Source organism: Pogona vitticeps, chromosome 6 (assembly GCF_051106095.1).
Source record: "Pogona vitticeps strain Pit_001003342236 chromosome 6, PviZW2.1, whole genome shotgun sequence".
Taxonomy (NCBI): Eukaryota; Metazoa; Chordata; class Lepidosauria; order Squamata; family Agamidae; genus Pogona; species Pogona vitticeps.
The window spans coordinates 68366613-68391401 of NC_135788.1; the positions used below are offsets into that span (position 1 = coordinate 68366613).

The 24789-nt window shown below is 40.1% G+C and overlaps 2 protein-coding genes across 10 annotated transcripts in view; one reads left to right on the forward strand and one right to left on the reverse strand.

The window, feature by feature from the left end:
* The window catches only part of BBS9 (Bardet-Biedl syndrome 9), a 381302-nt gene extending 374870 nt beyond the window's left edge, over window positions 1-6432 (reverse strand). For 4 of the 5 annotated variants that reach the window (XM_073003801.2, XM_073003799.2, XM_073003800.2 and 1 more), the window contains exons 1-3: window positions 5887-6432; window positions 3478-3601; window positions 2974-3124 (exon numbers count right to left, since the gene is read on the reverse strand). In XM_073003801.2, the coding sequence (XP_072859902.1) occupies window positions 2974-3124; window positions 3478-3589 (263 nt within the window). In that variant the 5' untranslated portion in view covers window positions 3590-3601; window positions 5887-6432. Of the gene's footprint in view, window positions 1-2973; window positions 3125-3477; window positions 3602-5886 lie in introns of those variants that run through there. The other variant, XM_073003802.2, reaches the window with a different exon arrangement.
* Window positions 6362-24789, forward strand: part of NT5C3A (5'-nucleotidase, cytosolic IIIA) — a 33792-nt gene continuing 15364 nt past the window's right edge. The window contains exons 1-2 of one of the 5 annotated variants that reach the window (XM_078377492.1): window positions 6362-6421; window positions 19019-19125. In XM_078377492.1, the coding sequence (XP_078233618.1) occupies window positions 19024-19125 (102 nt within the window). In that variant the 5' untranslated portion in view covers window positions 6362-6421; window positions 19019-19023. Of the gene's footprint in view, window positions 6422-6856; window positions 7163-7262; window positions 7407-16316; window positions 18559-19018; window positions 19126-24789 lie in introns of those variants that run through there. The other 4 variants (XM_020811266.3, XM_078377493.1, XM_020811267.3 and 1 more) reach the window with 4 other exon arrangements.

Genomic DNA, 24789 nt, shown 5'->3' on the forward strand with positions numbered 1-24789 from the left:
CAAAAAAAGGGCAGGAAAGGAGGGAGGGGGAGGGAACACACAACACAAACACACCACCTTTAAAAGCAAGCACCTTTTAAAGAAATTCAAGCACCTTTTACGTTAAAAAAAAAAAGGCAGAACACCTTTTAAAAAGCCACAGAATCCAGCAAGCATTATTCCAACACAGAACTCCTCATCACAAAAAGAGAATCTAAACTGCATTTTACAGTCTGCCTGCATCAACAGCCAGCACAGCCCCTCACAGAATATTTTCTCATTTTAAGAAAAAAGACTGTGGAGTCTAAACAAGAGAGGGGGTGGGGTAGAGACTTGAGTCTAAACTCCATTTTAAAGCCTGCTTGCACCAACAATCAGCAACCATTATTCCAGCACAGAACTCCTCATCACAAAAAGAGACGGGGGAGGGGGGACTTGAGTCTAAACTCCATTTTAAAGCCTGCCTGCCTGCATCTACAACCACCAGAGCCACTCACAGAATATTTTCTGACTTTAAAACAGACTTTAGAGCCACATTTTAACCACACACATTTTAAAACTAAAATCTACACTGCAAGACCCATCAGAGCACAGAAATCCCGCACCTAGCCCTACCTACCCCCCACCAAGCTGCAAAAAGTAAAAACAGTAAATACAGTGTACTCACCCAGAACAGGCAGTCTCTCTCTTTTTAAAAAAAAAGCCCAAAACACACAGTCCGTACAGTACAGTACCAAGCAGTACCAGGCAATACCAGGCAGTACCAGGCAGTCTGAAGACTTTCTCCCTATCCACTCTCTAACCGTTTGGACGAGCGAGGTAGCAGAAAAGCAACCTCTTCGCTAGCCAACGGTTAACTGAAAGTTCAAATTTCGCACTTTCCCTGCCTCCCCCATGTTTTTTTCATTCATACGTTGAAGCTCCGTTCGCAAGTAGAAGCAAAATTTTGCAAACAGAGCTGTTTGTAAGTTGAAATGTTCGTATTTAGGGATGTTCTTAAGTAGAGGTTCCACTGTATATGTTTTCATCATTCTACCAAACATGTAGTTACACATTGAGAACTCTCACAAACATGCAATGTTTTGTTTGTAAGAAAAAAAATCAAAAGCTTGCAATTTCATCTACATTAGCTGCAGTGTAATTACTTCAGAATTTATCAAGAACTATCTTAATATTTAAGCACCCTTACAAACACAAGTCTATCCATGGCAATTTTAAATGTTCAGTTTTTTACTTGGTTTAGCCACCACAGTTTGGAGAATCATGAAAAGATTAAAGACCCATATGCTTCTTCATGACAGAATGAAGGAAAATAGTTGCAAAGAAAATTTTAAAGGGTCAGCAAACAGGAGCAAGTAAATGCAGAGAGCAGAAGCTGCAGTAACACTTTTAGTTTTGTTTGCTTCACTACCACAATTTGCTTTTGTATACTAAAGATGTTCATCAACCATTATGGCAAACAATTATTAAATAAAATGGGAGATTAGATCAGTGTGTGATCTTCCAAGAATGTGGAAGTCCACAAGCTTATATTTATGTCTAAACTGAAGATCAACCTGATAATGTAAGAGAGAGTGGGCAACTTCTGGTAGCCAAGGAAACCAGCCACAGCCTTACATGGTCTCAGAAACACACACAGGGGAAGTGAAAATGTTAGTTTTGCTCCCATCTCAGCAATATCAAACAATACAATTGGAATAAGAGTGAAACTAGAGCCTTCCTCCAACAATTCTGCACAGATTGTTGGGTAGAAAAGAGGCATTAACTTCACTCCTATCTCAGTGATACAGTGGTGCCCCGCATAGCAATGTTAATCCATTCCAGGATTAACGTCGCTATCCGGATTCGTCGCTATGCGGGGGGGGGGGGACAAAAAGGAACGCATTAAACTCCGTTTAATGCATTCCTATTGAGGAAAAACTCACCACTATGCGGGGAATCCTCCATCCGGCCGCCATTTTCGCGGTAAGCGAGGGCAGGGCGCGAAAACGCTGTGGGCGGCCATTTTGTTGACCCGGCAACCATTTTGGAACCGCCGATCAGCTGTTTGTAACGCTTACCGATCATCGCAATGCGATGTTTTCCCTATCTGAAACATCGCAATGCGATCACATTAGCGATCGCAAAAAACGTGTCGCTATGCGGATTCGTCGTAAAACGGTGCACTCGTTAAGCGAGGCACCACTGTACTTGCTCAATAGTTGGAAAAGTATCAAAGTGAAAACTTCCCTCCAAGCCCAGTGAAGTTCCTCAAACTCATTGGAAGGAGGGTAACCTTAACTTTGCACTTTTCCCTACAATTCTGCTGGGGATAAAAGATAAACAGGTTGTTACTCTCCTCAGATATTCTTTCCTCCAGCATTTCATATTTTGTGGGGGGGAAACAGATGTGCTGAGAGAGCCGCAGTAGAATCAGGCTCCCACTCCAGCAGGAGCTTACTCTGCTCTCAGATAAAAGATACACAGCTTTTCACTCTCTTTAGAATGATATTCCTTCCTCTAGCATTTCATGTTTTGAGGGGGGGAAATGGATGCACTGGGACACTCTGTAGAATCAGGCTCCCACTCTGGCAGAAGCCAGCTCTACCTTGGAAACAAATAATGTATGGATAACTTATTCTCCACTGCAAACATGAAGGGTGGCAGCATCCCATGGTACCCAGGGATGACACAGGAAGGATTTCAGTAAAAGAATTTGTGGATAACCCTGATAAAAGCTAAAAACATTTATGCTATTCCTCACACATCATTTTTATAGTATTTATCTTACCTAAATTCACATCAGAAACATACAATTTTAGAGCGGTTTCAAGGAATGAACTACCAGCATTTGTAGATTCATACATACATAATTGGTATAATAAAACTCAAGACATTTCATAAGATACATCTGATATGTCTTTAGGGAAGCAAGCTGGCTGCAGCAATAAGCACGCTCAACCCAAGTCTCCTAATTAGCATGATCATTTACAACAACACTGATCATTTACTTACGAAACAAATTTTCCTACTTCCACTTGCAGTACTGGCTCACTTAATTGCACTTCCAAGAGCAAATCTTCAGCTTGCATAGCATCTCCAGGCTTTATAGGATGGGGATTATAGATTCTAAGAAATCCCATATAACTGCCCACAATTATTTTATCTGAAAAAAATATATTGAGAAATTAAAGTGAAGCTTAAGCAAGTTATCCCATGCTGTTCTGCCATATCTATATAAGATGAAGCTCTAAGAATGCAGTCAGAAGCACACTTACCGGAAAGTAACTTCCACTGAACTCAGTTGGCGTTACTTCTGAACAGAAATAAGACACAGCCAAGTTGCACATGTTTACTCAAAATAAAATCTCTCCAACCTCATTAGGCTATTCTCCCCACTAAATATACAGTACTTGAAATTACAGCATTTACCTAATTAAATGCCATTTGACCCATGGGCTGAAAGGAATGTTATACAATAAGAATAATCAAACTTCAAATTTAAACACTTCCATTTACCTTGTGCACTGCAGCTGTTGTCAACATTTGAAACACATAAGCATCCCTGATCAAATTCTTCTTTGTTGCCAACTACTGTAGACCACCACTCTCTGGTTTTAAATAAAGACATTCTCTTTCTTCCCTAATGGGGGGAAATGACAGATGTAAAACTTAAATAGAAATTGGAATTAACATCCATGCAATATAGCCTAGATAAGAGTACCTGTATCTCAATTCTAAACACTCTTCTAAATAATGGTAGTGGCTGCTCATCTTGCTCAGCCTTCATAGTGCTCTTTTCCTTGAATAAATAGATTGTACAATGATGTACTAGATGGACACCGAAGCCTTACAGAATTCAAAATGAAATGCAGCTGCTGCTACCGTAACATAGAGGTAGAAAACAAGAGGGCAATCTAGCACTGTCAGTCCATGCAACATTAGGAGTTCCCACTCCAGGCCATGGCAGAAACCACTTTTCAAAACTTCAGAGAATTTAAATATCAAATTGATTTGAGTAACTTGCTATGGCTAATTGTGGCTAATTGAGGAGGTGCTGGAGCACCTCTCAGTCACACAACTGGGCACCTGACCAGCACATGCCCAAGACCCATCCTGGAATCTCATCAAATAGCAACAAGTAGTCACAGCAAATTATAAAAGCCTTATAGATATTTCAATAAGATTAAAGGCAATGAATCATCAGCATGAATGCTTTAGTGTTAATCCTAATTGGCCCAAGCTCTTTAAAAACAAAAACAAAGCAACACATATGACAAACATATGCCAGCAAAAAAAAAACCTAAAGATATTATTATTTCTATCCCTAAAGCATGAACAAAACAAATATGGCCACATCTGTATTTATCAAATGTAAGGGAGGGATGCTGTAGTACCAATGGACCATGAGTGGCCACTGTAATTGTGTCAGTTAATCTATAACCCATTTTCCTCTCTCAGTGGGACCAGCAAAACAACCACTCTCATCAACCTACTCCAGTGTTCTGCAAAGCACAAGGAACTATATTTTTCAAATATTAGTCTGCAAGTCAGGATCCAAAGGGTCATGTGCAGAGTTCTGTTTATGCAAGGGGTCTTACACTCCGTACTGCAATACATCACATCTTTTGAAAACCTGTTTCTGAACATTCAGAGAGCTCTTTGGCATATGACTGGACATGTCATAAAGGGAAGCAGTTAGAAAGATACTGTATATCTACAAGCCATATCTTACAAATGTGCTTTCTCCTTCTGTACTGAGCTATTTAGTTCTCTTCACACTGATGGTATGATCTTTATTCCTCCCGTTTCCTGTGTTCATAGTGTGAGTACCATCGCCCATGTAACAAAAAATCACCACCATCACACAAGACAGAGATATCTAAAAACTTTGGGGGAATCTTAAGGTTTACAAACAGGCAAACTATATTTAGGAAAATGTGACAGAATGTCATGGAAGAGGGCATAACTGATTTTTACTGTGCAGTTACCATTCGTAATATATAAACAACAACTGGCACATAATTCTTATTCCTGTCAATCGCCCTAAACAATGGAGAAACACAATAATCAACAGACAGATATCCAATTCACTACTGTAATCATCTTGAAGTTGCCCTTGTGATACAAGCTAAGGACCTCAATCCAGCATGACCCAAATCAGTCGCTCTAATACCTGCCTGCTGCTATCTGGAACATGGCAAAGAGAAGATTCAATAATCCTTGTCTTATCTATGCTAATGCAAATATTTTAAGCACACACTCTACATACACAAGTGCACTCTTCATCAGTACTTGCACAGCAAAAAGGACTTCCAGGGTGATTTCTCTCAGGATTCTGTTGCAATATTTTCATTCAAATCACAATATATTTCTTTAGACAAATAATCTTTACAGAATCTACTTAACTGGCAATTTAAGATAGAAGCTTCTTCAAACTGTTAAGAAATTCCAAGTAAAATTCTTCACAACAATGAGTTACATATTGATTTTGAAAATAAAAAGGGAACAGGTGAGTACACTAATGTAATCCATAAAAAACACTTGTTCTCAGTGTACTTGCTTATCCTCACAGCAGAAGCGTGTGTGTGAACATGTTTTGCTGCAAATTGCCACCGAACCCAGCGGGACTTCTGCCCACTAAACAGGCACAGAGCGGCAAAGCTACGATGGCAACTCTGTGCACTGTTACATGTAAACACAGTTAACCAAGCTGGTACTTTTCACTGGCCAGAAATTCACAGGATCGGACTACAAGCCTGCACCCGTGTTACCACTTTCTTTGGGATTAAACCCCACTAAAATTGAGGGAGCTAACTTGACGGAACACCTGCCCCCCTCCGCGCCCAGCGGTCGACGTCTACAATGTGGCACCGCGCCTACTTTTCACTGGCCAACGCACGCGACCGCGCTCCCCACTCTACTCACCCAGCTCCCCTCAGGAACAGATAAAGCGTTTTATTTCTCCCCTGTGCCGGTCTCCTCGCCCAACCTGCAGCAGCCCGTTCAACAAAGCTTGAGGGTGCGCGGAGACCGCGAAGAAAACAGCCTCCTGCCAACCTCTCCTCTGCTGCACACGGGCTTCGAGGGATGGGGCGATCTGCTAGGCACCGAGGCAAGGCGTGCGGGTCCCTGGCAAAAGCGCCCTCCTTCGGCGACACCGCTGCAGAGAGCCCACGAGGGAAGATAAAACAGCAGAGACCAGAACAAACACTATAGGACGCCTTCTCGGAGAAGGTACCTAAAACAGTCCTTTCCGTCTATGGGCTACAAGGGCGAACGAAAGCGACGGGCAACATGCTCGCGCTTGCCCTCGCCGCCATTTTTGCTCCCGTTGTCATGGCGCCCCAAAAGCCAGCGTCGGCTCCGCCCTCTTCCGTTCTCAACCCGGGACGCTTCGGGAAGGAGGCGGCAGTTTAGTCCACGCGGCGCATCCTGGGAGTTGTAGTCTTGGTAAAAAAAGGTAAGCGTCGGTAAACTCGCAGCGGATTGGGTTGTACTATTTTTCACAGGATTGGCAGCGGAGTGTCAGTGCAGTTAAAGGTCATCCTTTTCTCATTGGTGGGGTTATTTTTGAGATGTTCCTCCCCGCATTGGAAAGCAGGTTCGCTTCTGCTGAATGTATACAGGCTGCCTAAAGAAGGGGTGGTGATGGGGGGTTTTCTAAAAGGGGCGGACCACCTCCACTCACGGCTGGTTAGAGTGGTTTCTCCCTCCCACTTGACCAGCCGCTCCCTACCTAAGGCCCGTCCTTGTTCGTCCGAGAGCGAGCGAGCGAGGTCGGGGGTTTTCGGAACAGCCGCGGTTCGGCTGGTTGGGCGGCGGTTGGCGCTACGCGTCGCCTCGCGGGAGATGGGCGGGAGGGAAGGGCTGAGGCGGTAGGAGCGGGAGCCCCGGCGCTTCCTTTCTGACGGCGAGAGGGTGGTGGGGAGAGCCGGCGAGAGAGGCCGGTCCCTCGGGGGAGGAAGAGCTCCGCCTCGTCCGCTTCCGAAATCTGGCCGAACTTGGCCTCGGCTCCTCTTGCGCGCCCCCGCCGCCGCCGCCCCCGAGGCGCGTGCCCGCCGGCATGGACAAGAGTGCTGTTGCGAAGATGGGAGCGGTGGCCAGCGCCAGCGTGTGCGCCCTCGTCGGAGGGGTGGTCCTGGCCCAGTACATCTTCACCGTCAAGAAGAAGACGGGCCGGAAGACCAAGATCATAGAGATGGTAGGCGCGCCTTCTCGGGACTCGGGGGCTGTGTGGTCGAAAGCGAGTCGACTCGCAGTGTCTGCGATTGGGCGCGCCTGAACGGGGGGGGGGGCTGCGAGCCGGCAGTGTGGTGTCAGGGGTAGAGGGCTGGACGAGGACTCGGGAAACTTGGGTTCGGATTGCGGGTCGGCCATAGAAATTTACGAATTGGAGTGAAACTAGTAACGTCGTCCCCTGAATGATTTATCTTGGGAGGCTCGTTGTAAATTGGTCCCCGCTTAAGAGCACGTAGCGACCAGTGCCTGGGACAGCTACGAAGAGGGATGTGAACGTTTCATTTTGTCGTGGGATAGGGGGTGGGATCACCAGACTGGAAAATGCATGTGAAAGTTATTTCTAAACTGTGAACGCAAATCTGATTAAAGCAATGTTTATTTGAGCTCCGCAGAGAACTTTTTTTGTTGTTTAGTTGTTTAGGCGTGTGAATTGAGGCGGATGGTTTTGTTCACACTTATGCAGGTCAAGGAACAGATGTATTTGGTAAGATGTAAGGGGTAGCCCACTGTCACTGTTAACTTTTTCCTGCCACTCATGTTCTGCTTTCAGTTAAGAGTGAGGCTCTGTTAGAAAATGTATCATTTCCTCTATCATAGAGCATCTGCTTGTACCACATTGGTCCATGTAACATCCCTGAATCTCTTTCAACTGCAATGAGTTTAATCTGTATTTAGTTAACTGTTGTCTCAGCTCATGTGACCTAATGAGGGACAAATACAGGGCACCTTTCCAAAAGGCAAGGAAAAGCCTTTGTATATCCTATTAGAGTGGCAACTAATTACAGATGTTATAGAGGTCTGGATGTCAGTGTCATATCATATTTTAATAATAGAGGTAGGCTGGGGAATAACCTATTTGGTGTATAATTGTGGATATCTTAGCTAATCTGCACAGTTATATCCAAGAATCCCTTCCCATTTCTTCATAGGCTAGTGGTGATGCCATATGGAAAACTACCTCAGGCCAGAACAACATGGGTGCTTTCTTAGCAAGAGTGCCTTAGTGGGAAATTAAATTCAAATGATAAATACTGTAAATACGTTGGAAGTGACTTGATGGCACACCATACCACCACCACCACAGTACCTCTAGATAAATATGTGAGTGTACAAGGAGCCCAGAACCAACTCGCTCTTATTAGTAAAGGCACTATAACAGTTTGTCCATTTAGTTAAGTCTTCAGCCATTTTCCATGCCAGAGCCTTCCTTGTACTATTTAAATTCTGAAGATACCAATTTCTGTCGCGGTCCAAAGTAGAATAATTAATAGTAGCATATATATTTGATTTACCTCTTTGTATATACATCTGAGAGAACCAGTGTAATGTCATGAACAGAGTGTCATACAAGAACTCAGTACACCTGAGCAAATCCCTGCTGGCCATAGAAACTTGCAGGGGGATTGGCACTAGTAAAACCGTTCCTGAAAGTTTTCACATATTTTAGAAACCCTACTAGTGTTGCTATAAATCAAAATTCACTTGCTAGCATATTTCACATTTGCATCTGAAGTCTATTTCCTATTACAGTATAAATTTGTATACTAGGTCCTATAGAAACAGTGATGTCACAGTAAAAGATGAAGAATAAAGTGACATAAGCAAGGAACAGTGTCCTAATACTTGAGAAAGAATTTGGACTTCCTTTGTAAGGTTCATAATTACATACTTTCATATTATTAAGTAGTAGTAGGATATTAAGTACTGTAGTAGTAAAACTGCATACTATGTCAAATAAGAATAGTTAGTGATCTTACAATGACAGTAACAGTTCCAGTGGAATGTACTTCTGAGTTCAGATATCATGCCAGACTATCTTGCGTTAATCATGGTTTTGTATTTCAGATACAGTACAAACATACGCATCATGGTGTAGAAATAATTTACCACATTTCATTTAATCTGTAATCACTGCCCCAGAATTTCAGAGCACTGGTGCCTAAGGGAGTAATGATATCTGTACCTTTGGTTTGCTAGCTGATATATCTCATGAGACCATGGTTGAACTTAAATATTGCAAGGTGTGATAAGATTACAGATTTAGGGAGGGGGAAGTTGAGATTTATAGTTAGCTGTACCTCTTTCGCTCCTGCTTCTTGGTCTGTGAAGCAAACTGATACGTTTCATTGCTTTACTTATATCATCATAAATCTGGTTTTAAAAAGCTTTTAATAGGAAAAGCTGAAGAAGATATTACAATAGATTTCTTAAACAAATTGAAACATTTGTGTGAGTGTTAGAATGCCTCAAAGAGTGTTCAGCGGCTGCTGCCTGTAATAGTATGGATAGAAGAAAATGACCTGTTCATAATGAACAGGATAGTGTAGTTCTGAACAGTGAAGAGATGTGCACTAAGCTGTGCTTTAGATTTTTATGATTAATCCATAGCACATAGGCCACATGTCAAACTCAAGACCCACAGGCCGAATCCGATCCACCAGGCTGTTTCATGTGGCCATTGCAGTGTTGCCTGCTACTGTGCAGTATACAATATGCAGGCGCTTACTCAGTCAACCATAGCCATTATTTCTAGACATTGATCATAGACATTTACTTTCAGAGCTAGTTATTACTTGTGTTATTACTAAAATCAGTAATAATCAAATGAAGATTATATTTAATATGATAAAGAGTAGATACATTTATATAGTCTTATAGATACAACCAGCCCTTTGAGGGCAACCATAATGCCGATGTGGCCCAAGATGAAATTGAGTTTGAGACCACTGACATAGGCAGTCAAAATTGTACAAGGTAATTTGAAAAATAGCCTCCAGCCACATCAGTAAAATCTTAACAGCTAATAAGTACAAAAACAGTATCACAGTTGGAATTAGGAAAATGTTAGAAAGCAATGACCAAAATCCTGTTGAGCAAATTAGACTGCCATAAAGGTGATTACATCAATAGAAGAAATTGTTGGTAGTTTAAAAGTTCCTGCTCCAATTCCACGATTTGCTCAACTTGCCCACAGTCAGTCCTATGGAGCTACCCACAGGATTGAAGCATGAATTCTTTAAGCAATTTTCCCAGCCAGTGACATCATCACCCTATGCAAACATAATTACTCGGATTTTGGCCAATATCATGGTTAAATTCCAGAAGGCTAACATAAGAAGTCAGTTTTCAAACTTCCCATTGCACTTGTGGGTTTGGCAATATGGCAGAGAAAATATATAGTAAGAAAATATTGTTTACCTTCATTTCAAAATGTAAAATGCCATTAAGTGGCTAACCAAAAAAAAGGCATAGAACAATAATATCAATACAGTACAGTTTAAAATTGTACTCAATTCATATTAATTTAACAAAAAATTAAGTTATAAGATTTCATCAGTGGTAAATCATCAGCATAACACTGTTGATTCCAAATATTTCCTTCAAATCAATATTAAAAAATAATTCGGAACAACAGGAGATAAATACAAGAAATGTAAAATTAAATTAATAACCTCTAGCAAGAGTTCCAAAGTTTTTTTGTGCCAATATTTTCCACTATTTTCCTTGTCTTTGAAATTCCTAATCGGCAAAGAGGTTTGGGTTAAATTGTTATGAACCTTGTTCCAGTCAGCATGGAAAAAGGAAAGCCTTGAATGCATGAAACATATTTGTTCTGTTCTTAAGTATGTACAAAGTCTGTTGGTATTTCTTTGTTCAAGATTGGATTTATCAGCATTCAAAGACGGGTCAACTTGTCTGTTATTTTAAGAAATGAAGTTTAGTCTGGCCATTTAGTAATTTGGTGTTAGTTTCGAAAGAAATAATTTGTGACAAACTGTTCCTGAACATGTTTGCCTGGAAGCAAGCCCCACCTGCTTCCTAGTAATATGTTTAGGACTGCAAACTTAGAAAGCTTGGGAATACCACGGCTGTTGGAGGGCTAATGGCAGCCTTTGACCCGTCCTAGTTTCTTTGTAAACTGATTCTGTTTGGATTCTCAATAGTTTCCACTAATGTGCTGACTAATAGTTGGAATTTGAGTCACTGGTGGGAAAGGTCATTTTGCTTGCTGAAATAGGTCCCTAGTATACTAATACTTATTTTTGTGTCTGATGAGTTTTCCAAATGGGCAGTCATTTGCACTCTCACTGAAACTCTAGACTTGAAGACTGCATTTTGACTGTCTGTTTGTTTATACTATTTCACCACAAAAATATTTTGTTCTGGAATTCTTACATATGATACCAGATTCTTTATAGAAAGTGTATTTATGCTAATATTTTCCACTCTTGACTATTCACTGTTTAACAAAAATAATTTTATATTTTACATAAACAAAAAAATTAGACTGGACATGGTAATGTCTACTTTAAATATTAATATATATTCTTACATTTGTAAAAAGTGAGCATTCTTTGCAAACACTTCACTATTTCTTGAAATAATACACAATTCTAGGAATAATTCAAGGTGTATGAATTAATTTCATTTACATTGAATAAAAGGGCTTGTTGATTTAGTAAAGATAGAGATGGGGGCTTCATAGTTGTATACAACTATGAAGCCCATCGGTACAGGTGACCAGCCCAATTAGCACCCACCCCCGGAACCTGCTGCACCACTTCCCATGTGACGTGTGTGGCTGGTGTCATCTTCAGCACCCCAGCCACGGCAGTAGCCCAGCTGTTGCAGGCCTGCCTCCCTGCTCATTGGCTGTTCCGCCACTGAGCAGGGAGACCCCTCCTTCTGCCCCCTGGCTGGAGTGGCTGGGTGAGCAAGGAGGTATGGTTGCAGCAGCCGGGTTATTGCCACAATTGGGATGCTGAAGATGACATTGGCCAAGCGCGCCAAGCGGTAAGTGGTCCAGCGGGTTCTAGGGGTGGGTGTTAATTGGGCTGGCCATCTATGCTGGTGGACGAATACAAAGCCCCCATTTTTAAAGATAACATTTGTTTCTGCATTAATTTTATGCCTCTGAACTTCTTTTACTTGCCCAAAATTCAGCAGGTATTTATCTTAAGATTTCCTTCTCTTGGTTATTAGATCTTTTCCAGATAAAGAAAACAGGGAAATATCATCAGATAAGTAGTAAAGCCAATATGGTAAATAGTTTGTGGCTATAATCCTGTTGCTTAATATAGCATGCCTGTTGAATCTGTGTAAAGTCCAAAGGAGTTGACCTAACAATTTAAAGGGTACGAAAACTAATAAACGAAGGGCACAGGACTAATTCCTGGGTTTTCTCTGTCTCTAACACATTTATCAATCAGCAAGAGAAAGAGAGATCCAGTAGATATTTGTTTATTTTCAGCTGAAAGCAAGCAAATAAGTGCAAACTTCACATGCAGAGAAGAAGTGCCCCCCCCCTTATTATAGAGTACACATGTTGTAAGTTCAACCTGAAAGGAGGGAGGCAAAAGGGTGTGGAGAAGGAGGGGGAAAGGAATGCTACAGGTGCCTAGGCAACGGGCCATAATTCATCCTTCCTGGGTTCCATGTTACACACCGAAATCTCTTATCAGTTCAAGGACAAACTCTTCATTAGACCAGTTACTTACAAGAAACGGAATGCAGACGGCATTTCTCTTTTATGTTTATGTCTAGTAAGCAGAAACCTAATAATGCAGCAACAAAAGCAGCATGATGGCTACAGTTAGGCTAAGACATATATACAGGGCTTGAAAAATTTTAGAATGTCTCACCAGTCAGTCAAAAATTTTACCAGTCAGCATGACCGGACTATAGCCTTGCAATTTATGTTAACAAATTTAAACTAGGCACTTGTTCACTTTAATTTCTACGTAACAATACGTACAAATACTAAATAAATATATGCTCAGACTTATGTTGCCTTATTACTTGTGTGCCTGTGGGGTCATGAAGCTTGTACATTGGTGCCTCGCAAAACAATTTTAATTTGTTCTGCGAAAATCGTCGTCTTGTATTTTGAATGCCTTTATTTTGAATGTCTCCAGCAAAAATAAAACAAATCAAAAATGCCCAGCCTCTTAAGGAGCCACAGTTCCCTCCCACACCAGGATGTGTCCTCATTGGGTTGAAAATGGGAGCAGGGAATTTCCATATTCTCCAACATGGGACGACTCTACATTCTCCTGCAGAGCTATGTGCCGCTTGAACTCTCTTCTCGCAATACAGAGGTGCCTCGCTTAACGATTACCTCGTTAAATGACGAAACTGCTTGACAATGAGGTTTTTGCGATCGCAAAATGATGTTCTAATAGGAAAAATTCGCTTCACGATGATCGGCTCCCTGCTCTAAAATGGCCACCTGCTGTGCAAAATGGCTCCCCACTGTGCTTTAGGACAGATTCCTCGCTATACAGGCACCGGAAAATGGCCGCCCTATGGAGGATCTTCGCTTTACCATGAGGTATTTAGCCCATTGGAACACATTGAAGGGTTTTCAGTGCATTTCAATGGGTTTTTAAAATTTGTTTGACGACGATTTTGCTTAAAACAATTCCGCTGGAATGGATTAACATCGTCAAGCGAGGCACCACTGTATATGGAGAGAGAGAGAGAGTCTGTATTAACTAGGCCTCTTCAGATTCCTAATTGATTTGGTGGGTGTACTCCTATTTCGAACTTACTATGCTAAGCAACAGGATTTCAGCCAATAATTGATAAACTTAGTAACTAGTAAATATAAGTTTATTTTTGGAAATATTGTAATGATGTAACTAAAAATCAGCATGTTGTTAATGTGTTTCTAATGCCTTGGATATTCTAAAGTACTAACCAAGGCATCACTTTGAAAAAGTAACAAATAACACCCAAACCATCACTTCTAAAAGGTCCTTTCTAAGCACTGGTTTATTTGCAGCTTTTAGCATGCACACATATACAGTATTCACCCTCCCACCTCATGTCCTTCTTGCTTTATACAGTAGAGGGCACAAGTGTGAGAGTTAGTGCGGCTTTCAAAATTACAACATTGTGATTTCAAATTAAAACTACTTTCTTCCCCCACACCACTTGCTTCATAAAATCATCTGGCCTTACGAGTACATTACATAATAAATTGTTCTAAATTAAAAACTGAGTTGATCTGTAGAATGCCTTAATTATTATTCCAAAAATATAGACAACCTTGATACTGTTTTCAAATATAAGGAAATCAGACTGTAAAATAAGTAAATTCTGCTGTTATGTTTGGCTCTGAAAATTTTTATTTCTAAATCCTGAGTTACATGATTCGTATTTTAAGTATTTTTTTAAATACTTCTTTTTTAAAATACTCTTCTGTTTCTGCTAAACTGCATTGGTTAAATGATGCTATTTCCCCCCCTCATACTAGGATTTTGACAGGACTTAAGAGAGTCTAATAAAAGAACCATGCTGGATTAGATCAAAGCTTAGTCCAGCATTATGTTCACACAGTGGCCAGTTGTTTACCTGTGGACAGCCCATTAGCAGATATGAGTGCAATTGCATCCTTTGGTTAGAGGCTCATAGCTCAGTGGTTTAGTCTTATACTCTCCAGTAGCTAAAATACTAGATAGGTCAGAGAGTTAGGTATCTGGCTGCAGAGTCAAAAGTTAGGAGTTCAATTTCCCACTATCCCTCCTGGGAGAAGAACCAGCTGCACAGCCCCAGAAGAACTGCTTCTGAGCACTTTATATCTAGAAAACCTTGGAAAGGGTAATCATAAGTACGAATTGATTTGACAGCATGTTGTTGTTGTTGTTGCTGCGGCAGCGTATAATACTGAAAATGATGCATAGCCATCTTAAATACTGCCACCTAAATAATTTGGAATCATCAACAAACATGGCCATTTCAGTGCTCACGCTAATTCCAGATCATTTATGAACAAGAGGAAAAGGACAAATCCCAGTACAAATCCCTGACAGACCCTGCCATTCACATACTGTCATTTTAAGAAGTAACCATTTGCTATCTTTACGTCCTGTTCTTTCAGTCCATAAGAAAACTCATCCCATAACTATTAGGGTTACTCAGAAAAAGACTTTTGAAGTCCATGTAAACAATGACTGTGGCATGGCTCCTGGCCCCAAGTTTATTGACCCTTCAGAAACAAATAGTGGAACAGCATTTACTTTGACAGAAACAAACCATGTTGATTCTTTTCGGAGAGCTTGACTTTATATGTGCTGGGTTATTTTATTCTTAATAACACTTGCTGTTCATTTACCCTAATAAACAAACTGCCCTGTAGATCATAAACTAACTGCCCTGTAGTAGTAAATTCTTCCATACTCTACAGTTGCCCTAGGCACATATCAGCCTTTCTGATACTGGACAATAGACTCTACAGAATTAAACAGAATTTAAAAGATGACCTAAAGATAATACTGTAGTAAAACTTTTTCCATTGACTTTATTTGTATGTTTTCTTGGATTGTGAATTTAAAAATGTATTTCAGTACTCAGCAGAAAAGTCTGTTTTTAATCCTGTGGAAAAATAAATACTCTTTCTAGCCTTATATGTTTTCAGCAAGCAATTTGAAAATGTGGATTTTTCCAGAGGTCAAGTTGATCTTTGTGTTAGATTCATATTGAGCAATGGCTTGAGCCAAGCAACTAATTAAGTCTTTCAATAGAGGTTGGAAATTGGTCAGGGTCAGGCTAGGATTCCATGCCATAAATCTGGGCCAGAAATATGAGTTCTCCAATCCAGAATTCTTGAAGTCTGAATCCAGAGCTTGACTTGAGTTGTTTTCAGACTCCAAAGTAATGGTGAGGTCATGAGAGAGTTCCAAGTGCAGCAGGCAGAAGATAATGCTATGTTTACTAAGGAAAGCAGAAACCAAACTCCTGGTAGGTATGTTATGCTTGTTAAGCGCAGGCATCATATTGCTTGCCAGTTTCAGGAGCAAATACTTCCGTAGACTCTGAGCTGCCAGTCTCTCAGCCCTGTTGTTTGAAGCCACAAAGACACTGACAAAAAAATTGGGTTAGCTTCCAGTATGTATCACATCATAAGAGAGAAATGTTTTGTTTTTTCCATTGATTGATTGATTACTGGATATATCTTTGTTGTATTTGTATGACATCTTTCTCCAGAATTGGGACTCAGTTGTTAGAATACTCTACTGTGCTGTGGAAAAAATTTGAAGAGGCCCTTTGTATTGATCTAGTCATGAAGTAAAGGTAAAGGTTCCACCACGTCCCTTTATGAAGTAATATGAAAAAAGTCATGAAGTAATCACCTTTTAAATGTTTTAATATTTAACTCATGATGATGTCTGTTTCTGAAGTACACTGAAATTTTGTGGCACCTGTTGAGCTTTTTACATTTAGGTTTAGTAACATACCTTTTAACTGACAAGATTTAATCTGGCATTGATTCACTCCTTCAAAATTTTAGTAAGCATTAGAGTACTGTACTAATAGATACTTTTCAATATGCTGTTCAATATTAAATACTGTATCTTTTCAGGCTTTATCTTGTGGTCTGTTGAAACATATTTTCAATGTTGCCAAGAGTGCTCTGTCTTAAGTTTAAGAACTGAAATACTCTTAGTATATATTCTCAAACTTGTGAAATAGTACTTTTGTTAGAGACATCTCTGATTTTGTCCTACAATTTTTATATGCCCCTCATTTCTCCTGAAGCAGATAGCTGAATTTCCATAGACCTCACATGATACAAAAGCCTTATGTGATACACATCAACCTTATGTGATGTACTGCTTTAAAAAATAATGTGACCGTGTTGCTACATTACATAAGCATTCTGTTCACTAAACCTTCTTTCAAAAATGAAAAATTCAATCCATACCAAATAGTGGACACTTACATATGTAGAAGAATATAAAATTTAGCAAAAAGCTGATTATATTCATTGTAGCCTGTTAAGTTACTTCCTTATGCAAAATCACACTCTATAAATATTGTATGCCCATATATACAATATAAAAATTTGACTATGTCAACTAAGCAAATATCCCCTAGCTACAAATATAGAAGGTGTAATTCATGTGTATGGCGCAGATGTCAAGTTATTGAGATGACAAAATAGGATATATACAAATAGGTAAATTGCAATATTAAAATAGCACAGTATTAAGTCTCATACATTGTGTATATAACATAGAATAATCTTATCAGTGTTGAAACATTTTATGTCTCTTCCTGTTTTTGAAAAATCTTGGAATAATTGCCAGTGTGAAATTACATTAAAACTATATCTCCAAATACTATACAGTACATTATATTGTGTCAATATGTAAGAAGTAGCATAAATATTCCATAAGTATGCTGTTGATATCTCAGCATCTGAAATAAGAATAACAGCAAATCGCATAATAGAATAATTATTACAGAAACTAGAAAAACAAACTTGACTGTGTTAATTCTACATTTCTGTTTAGCATATATCTCAAGTTAAGAGGACAATATCTAACAGTTACTAAATTATTGTTATGTTAGCATGTATTATGTTATGTACCATCAAGTTGCTTTTGAGTTTTGGTATTCCTATGAATTTATGACCTCCAAAAACTTCTATTATTAGAAGCTGTTCTCGGGGGTTACAGATTAAAGGTGGCGGACTTCATTGAATCAGTAGATCTCATGCTAACTCTTCCTATTTTCATACTGCCTTCCAATTTCCCCATCATTATTGATTTTTCAAGTGATTCTTATCTTCTCATAATTTGATCCGAAGAATGATAGCTTCTTTTTAGTCTATACGTTTAAGCAGAAAGCTAGGCCATGAAACTAAGTATGAAGCTTTCCAGGTAGGCCTTTTTTCAGGGGAGCAATATTTAGGTGTCTGGAAGTATGCGTCTGACATTCAAAAAATTCAGGTGGCACATCTCTAGAAACCGCTGTTCAAAGTAGTTTTCCTCCCTTCTGTTCATCTCTCTGACTTGTCAGTTAAACTGTTTTCATCTAGAGTATACTCTAAATACCTATCAGGAGAAAGATAGCCTATAAATAAAACAAACAAAGTAATAAAATAAATGCTTCTTTTTCCCCAACTGACCAAGTCTATGATTGGAATTAAGAGTTGCTCAAAGTGCTTACTATGATTTATTTCTTATGTATTGTGGATATTTGGCAAGCTTTGGCATAATAAAAGGGCAACGCGGTAATTGTTAGCACACATAAGCCTCAACAACAAGTTAAAAACTGTCCAGAGGATTAGTTTTGAAAGCAGGATTTTATTTTGCTTGTGTCTCCCTCATGTTGTAGTAGTTCCAGCCAGAGCTGTTTTGGTCTTTAGGAGGCTGATCCTCTGTATATGACAGGCTAGATTGTTGAGCTATTCCTTCCTGACGTGCATCACAGGGCTCAGAGGTTTTTTGCCTAGGGATTAGTCAGGCTGATTTTGGAAACACCCTCAGCACCTTGTGCTGCTATATTAGTGTTCACTTAGCAGGAAGAATTTTCTTTTTGCTGCTGGTGCTGCTTCAGGGAGCCTCATCGGTAAGTTATAACTTCCACGCCACTGTTACCAGCTTTGTGGTATTTTGTTTTATACTGATTGTTAGCTGCTGTTTTTAAGCATACAGTGCAATCCTGTGCTTTTTGACTGAGATAAATTCTGCTGTATTCAGCAGTGTTCATTCCTTGTTTATATTGCCTAAGATTGTATCATTAGGTTGCAGTCTTATGCACACATCTGTGGAATTAAGCTCTGTTGAGCACAGTTCAAGGTATTTTGGAATGAATATGCACAGATTGCTCTGCTACTGTTTAAAAATATGATTTAAAAGGAAAAGGCATGGATTTGTAGGTCAGTCCAGTTATTTATTAAAAACTGCTTATACTCAGACAAACAGAAGCTTTTCAAATATCTCTATACCACACTTATACAGACAGATACTGAAGACTGGCTCATGTAGCAGACCATTTCCTAAGCACTTTGCTTGGTTTTTGTTGGCAGCCTATATGCAAGCTCTGCATCTCTGGAGTCTTCTTGTCACCTGTGCTGTTGCAGTAGGAAAGAATCAAGACCAGAAGAAGAAAGAGTGCTGTGAGCTCAGCGCACAGGTACTCTCCCTTTTTTTATAAGAAAGCGCAAAAGAAAATTTGACAAATCCATTATCCAAAATTAATACCCATTCAGACTTTGGCCCATAATTGTATTACATTTTTGTAAGTGTTGCCAATCCAAAGATCAACACAATTGGAAGTTTAGGAGCTTTGTGACATTAAAACCTGTTTGAAGCAAGACTCTTACATAGGCTTGTTCTTTTAAAAATATTTTAAGGTTATTTGATCTTATTATTTGTTATATATTTATAACAAATATATAACATATAACAAACAATTATTGGATCTCACGCTATCAGTTGGGAAGAATTTAGTTATTGCAAAGTAAGAAGTATATCTGTGTGTTCATTCATCAGTAGCCTGAGAATAACAGAGGTTAATGCAAATGGAATGACAGTTTTCACATTTTAGGAAAAAATACATGACTTTAAAAAGCTATTATTATAGAACCAATAAATGAATATAAATTCCGTATGGCTAATGCCTTTGAAATCCAACTGAAATGTTCCAATATTAATTGACTTCATCCTCTCATTTGTATACATTTACTTTCAGAGTTCTGGTAGTCAGGTGTATTTTAGCCTGGTAAAGGTGCTATTGTAATTAGCATAAAATGTGCCCTCTATTTTAATCCGAGAAATAAGTGTTACAATTACTGCAGAACATTCATACTGCAACTGTACAGCAAAGTAACTCATATTCTCAGGTTGCCTTTAGATTAGAGTTGCTTATAGATTTAAAGTATAACCACTTTTGGGACTTTGCTTCTAGTTTTAATAAATATATACAGTACATGCAAATATATACCATTGAATAAAGTGGGCTTAGTCGCAAGAAGGTGTGTATAGTTTTGTTGCATTATAGCCCTGTCCTGTTCCAAGCTGCAACTACAGTGCAGATAGAGCATCAGACAGCTAATGTAAGCAGGAGAGAATACATTACAGCAGAGTTGGGAACACAATCTTGCTCAGCCGCATTCTATGCAACAGAAAGGTAGCTCAGAGCTCTAGACCTATACAACAAATTCTGAAAATATTTGAAATCATTTTGTTATATTTATATTACACGCACCATAAATACAACTCATTCTCGTATATTATGTGACATCAAATGGGTCTTTCAAGATAATTAAGGAGTAATTTTACAAGTACCAACCCCCAGTGAGTATCCATAGCTGAGCATGGATTCAAACCCAGATTTCCTGAGTTCTCGTCTGTGACTTTACATCATATTGGGTATCAGTTCATTCTTAGGTAAAGGTAAAAGTTTCCCTTGACATTTAGTCCAGTCGTGTCTGACTCTAGGGGGCGGTGCTCATCCCCATCTCAAAGCCGTAGAGCCAGCGTTTGTCCAAAGACAGTTTCCATGGTCGCGTGGCCAGCGTGACTAGACACAGAACGCCGTTACCTTCCCACCGAGGTGGTACCTATTTATCTACTCACATTTGCATGCCTTCAAACTGCTAGGTGGGCAGGAGCTGGGACAAGCAATGGGAGCTCACTCCATTGCGTGGATTCGATTTTACAACTGCTGATCTTCTGACCTTGCAGAAGAGAGGCTTCTGCAGTTTAATCCACAGCCCCACCATGCCCCTCAGTTCATTCTTACCTGATACACTTAATCCTTGCCTAATTTTCTTCAGTTTTACTGTAATTTATTTATGAGTATAATCATTCATAGCAGACTAGGTGTCTGAGTGGTTTAGGTATCTGGTTGCATAACCAGAGACTGGGAGTTCAATTCTACTCTGTACCTCCTAGGGGAGGAGCCAATGTGTGTAAGCCATGGGTAAACTCCACAGTCCCAGAAAAAGGGAAGGATAAACCACTTCTGAGTATTCTGTACCTAGAAAGCTATGGAAAGTGTCGCCATAAGTCAGAATAGACTTGACAACACACCATTATTATTAATGATTCATATCCCTCAGAAAGAAAGAAAAGTAGTAGTCAACTATCACCTCACAAGAGATTTTACCAGAAACAAAAATAAGATTTCATGTATAATAAAGGTTAAATTACTTTTCAGAGGGCTTTAAAAGAGGTCTTCACCTTAAAAAGCTTTGATCAACAGTCCAAAGACTTGGCAAAGCAAGTGAGAACTTTATATATATCAGAAGTATAGACTTACATGGCTAAATGTTTATAAATACACTGCTCTGTAGTTTGTCCTTCCCTGAAAGTCTTTTTCAAGTTTACTATATAACTAGTTGTCAATCTTTTACCTTTAAGATAATCAGACTTAGCGTTATACTTTCTGCTAATGTTCATCAAAATGCATATCCGGTTATATTGCTAAAAAGGTATTTGTACAAATGTCCATAGTCTTGAAAAACATGATCCCCTGTCAATGCTGCAGTAGTGCATAGATCTGCTACTTCAGTCTACAGGTTCTTAAAAAAGATACTGAGAATTAACATTTGCCCTCAGGTATTTCTGAGATGAGCAAAATTGTATACAGAATTAAAGCTAGTTAAGAGTAGATGTAAGAAAACTGAGTTATTTCAGCATACACAGAGGTCTTCGGTTATATGAGGACTTTAAATAGCTACCTAAAGCTGAGCCAGACATCTGGCTGAGATAACTTTATGCTAATATACAGATATTTCTTGGGTGTGATCATGCACCCTAAACTAATAAAGCAAAAAGTGACCACCATGCAAAACATTTTTTCACAAAGCATATGTACAGTACTATTTTTGGTTTCACATTATTATTATTAATTGCAGATTTATGTTACCTACTATTTTTAAGTGATTACTTCTACAGACTTTAATGCAACCGAAGTACAGTAGTCATATTTCTGAGACATCATTCATTATTAATTGATGATCCCTTCAAATATGGATACCTCACTTTGAGAATATACTTCTGGCAACTAAACTTTGATACAATTTACAGGGAGGAGTTGCAATATTGACAAATAATTTGGGAAATGCTCCAGAGTTCCTAGTCAGTTTTGCATTGTTTTTTGTTGACTACACAACATAGAAGTGGGTGTGATTAGTTTTTCCATCCTAATTCTTCAGCCTCTCTTCTCCCCCCCCCCGCTCCCCCCGGCTGGTGGTTTGCATTGCCTCGGTCTACAAACCGCCCCTAGACCAAAGAAACAAAAACAGCCGGAATTGATTAATTGGTTTTCAATGCATTTCTATAGGCAATTTTCCTTTGACTTACGAACTTATCGACTGACGAACATCCTTCCGGAACGGATTAAGTTCGTAAATCGAGGGGTTGATTGTACTCTTCCTTTGCGGCTGGACTTCCTTCCACTTTCTTTATGTGTCTATTTTTGTTTTTAGGTTCTCTGAGCTTTTTGTGAAGCCACACTGGCTTTTTTTGCTCTCTACTACCTTTTTTTCTTGTTAGAATTGTTTGTAGCTGTACATGTGGAATTTCCTGTTTTAGAAACTCGCACCCTTCTTGGACTTATTTTCTTGTTAGGATCTCCTGCCATGGGTCCTTACTTATCATTGTCCTGAGTTGGAATTAATCCGAAATTAATCCCCCTGAGGGCTTCCCCTGGTAGGCCCAGTCTACTCCCCAGGAAAGCCTGAAGGCGCTGATCACGGTGATGGGGGACCCCTGGGAGGTCTCCCAGGGCTTGCCCGCCACCATGGGAGACCTCCCTGGGGGTCTCTGCTGCTGCAGTCTGTTAAATGCTCATGCATAGGTGGCTTAGGTTAGAATCTAAATAAATAATAGCACCCCTCATATTTTTCAAATGATATTAAATACAGTGGTGCCTCGCACAGCAAGGTTAATCCGTTCCGGATTAACCCTCGCTGTGTGAAACATCGCTGTATGGAAAGAAAAAAGCCATTGGAATGCATTAAACTTAGTTTAATGCGTTCCAATCGGCTGATTTACTCACCGTGCAGCGATGTCCCTCTATGGCCAGTGGCCATTTTCGCACCCTCCCCTCGCTGAACGAGGGCGCGAAAATGGCTGCGATCAGCTGTTCCACGGCTTCAAAATGGCCGCCGGAACAGCCGAAATGGCCGGCCGCAGCATTTTCGCGCCCTTGGTAAGCGAGGGAAGGGCGCGAAAACACTGCGTGCAGCCATTTCGGCTGTTCCAGCAGCGTTTTCATGTCCTCCCCTTGCTTACCAAGGGCGCGAAAACGCTGCACCCCACCCTTTCGGCTGTTCTGACGGCCATTTTGAAGCCGCAGAACAGCTGATCGGCGGGTCGCAAAGCGAAGGTCGGTAAGCGAACCGCTTACCAACCTTCGCTCTGCGATTTTCATCCATTGGGGGCATCGCTCTGCGATCGCATTAGCGATCGCAAAAGCGTCACCGTAGAGCGAATTCATCACTCTACGGGGCGCTCGTTCTGTGAGGCACCACTGTATCTGTTTCAGTTCAACCAGATAAATCAGTCTTAGATTATTTTCTTGTACTTTTGTCAAAACTTGCTTGTGGCCCTTCTTTGTATTTTCAACCTATTGAAAGCCATCCATGGAGCTGCAAACTGTGTCGAGTATATGCCAGTGAACTTCTTTTTTGAGTTCTTCTGGAAACACCAGAGATGAGAAGAGCGTGCCAAGTTTGCCTCACCCAAGATTCCTTAGCAGCTTTGCCAACAACATATAGCTAGATCATAGCTACCTATAACTTATATATGTAACTATGCACATATTTAGAATTAAGAGATAATAGTACGTTGGGTTCATTATAGGACCAGTGTGTCACTTGTTATCCTTCCTGAAAGGATGTTGTCTTTATTTCTTTGGTATTCACTGAGTAATATCTAATCCAAAAGGAATGCTACTACTCAAGTTGCAAGACAGAGAAAATAATGGGGTAGCTACTTTGTGCAAACTGAACTAAGTTAATCTTTGGTCAGTCTCTCCTTCCAGGTGAGTTACTGCTTTGCAAGTGAAGAGTTTGTATGTACTGCACATTCTTCTTCATGGCCTCTGTGAATGCACACAAATAGGTTTTAGTGCCCCTGCGCAGGACTTCTCTGAATATTCTAGAGCTTTAAAAGACGTGATTAGTAGGACATTGCCCTGTGGCATGCATGCTCCGCCCGCCCATAATACCTCAGTTCCTTTTAGCTACCACTGAAACCGGACTTCTGTAGCGATTACTAGAGTGATTTTCTGACTTTCTGATCTTACGGTTATCTGATCTTACGGACTACCTTACATTTTCGATTCCTGGATTAGGGACCTGATTAGTTTTTCATTTATGGACTTCCATTTATGGACATTTCCCTGTGAGTTATTTTTCTTTCGTCTCCCCCCCCACCTTCTTACTTTTACTCCAGCTCCAGAGAGGTCCAATCTTCCATCTTCCTCAGCTGCTCCTTCTTTCCGCTCTCAGTCACCAGCTCAGCAGCATAGACAATCTTTCCATCAACCTGCGAGGAAGAATAAACAATATCTTTGACTTGATCCCTCCGAATCTGTTCCCTGACTGTCCCCATCATCCCCATCTGGCTCCCTTTCCTGACAAGTGATCCATTGTCACCAAGGTCTCTTGGGTACTGTCTATCATACGACATGGCTACCTGCTAAAATTCACTGACCGACCTCCACTCAGCTATCTCTGACATGCGGCTTACCTGCCCTAGAGGACGAACTTTTTCTTCTCATCCAGAAATACGCTGTCCAACGAGTACCTTCCCAAGATGTTCTAAACGGTTTCTATTCTTGGTA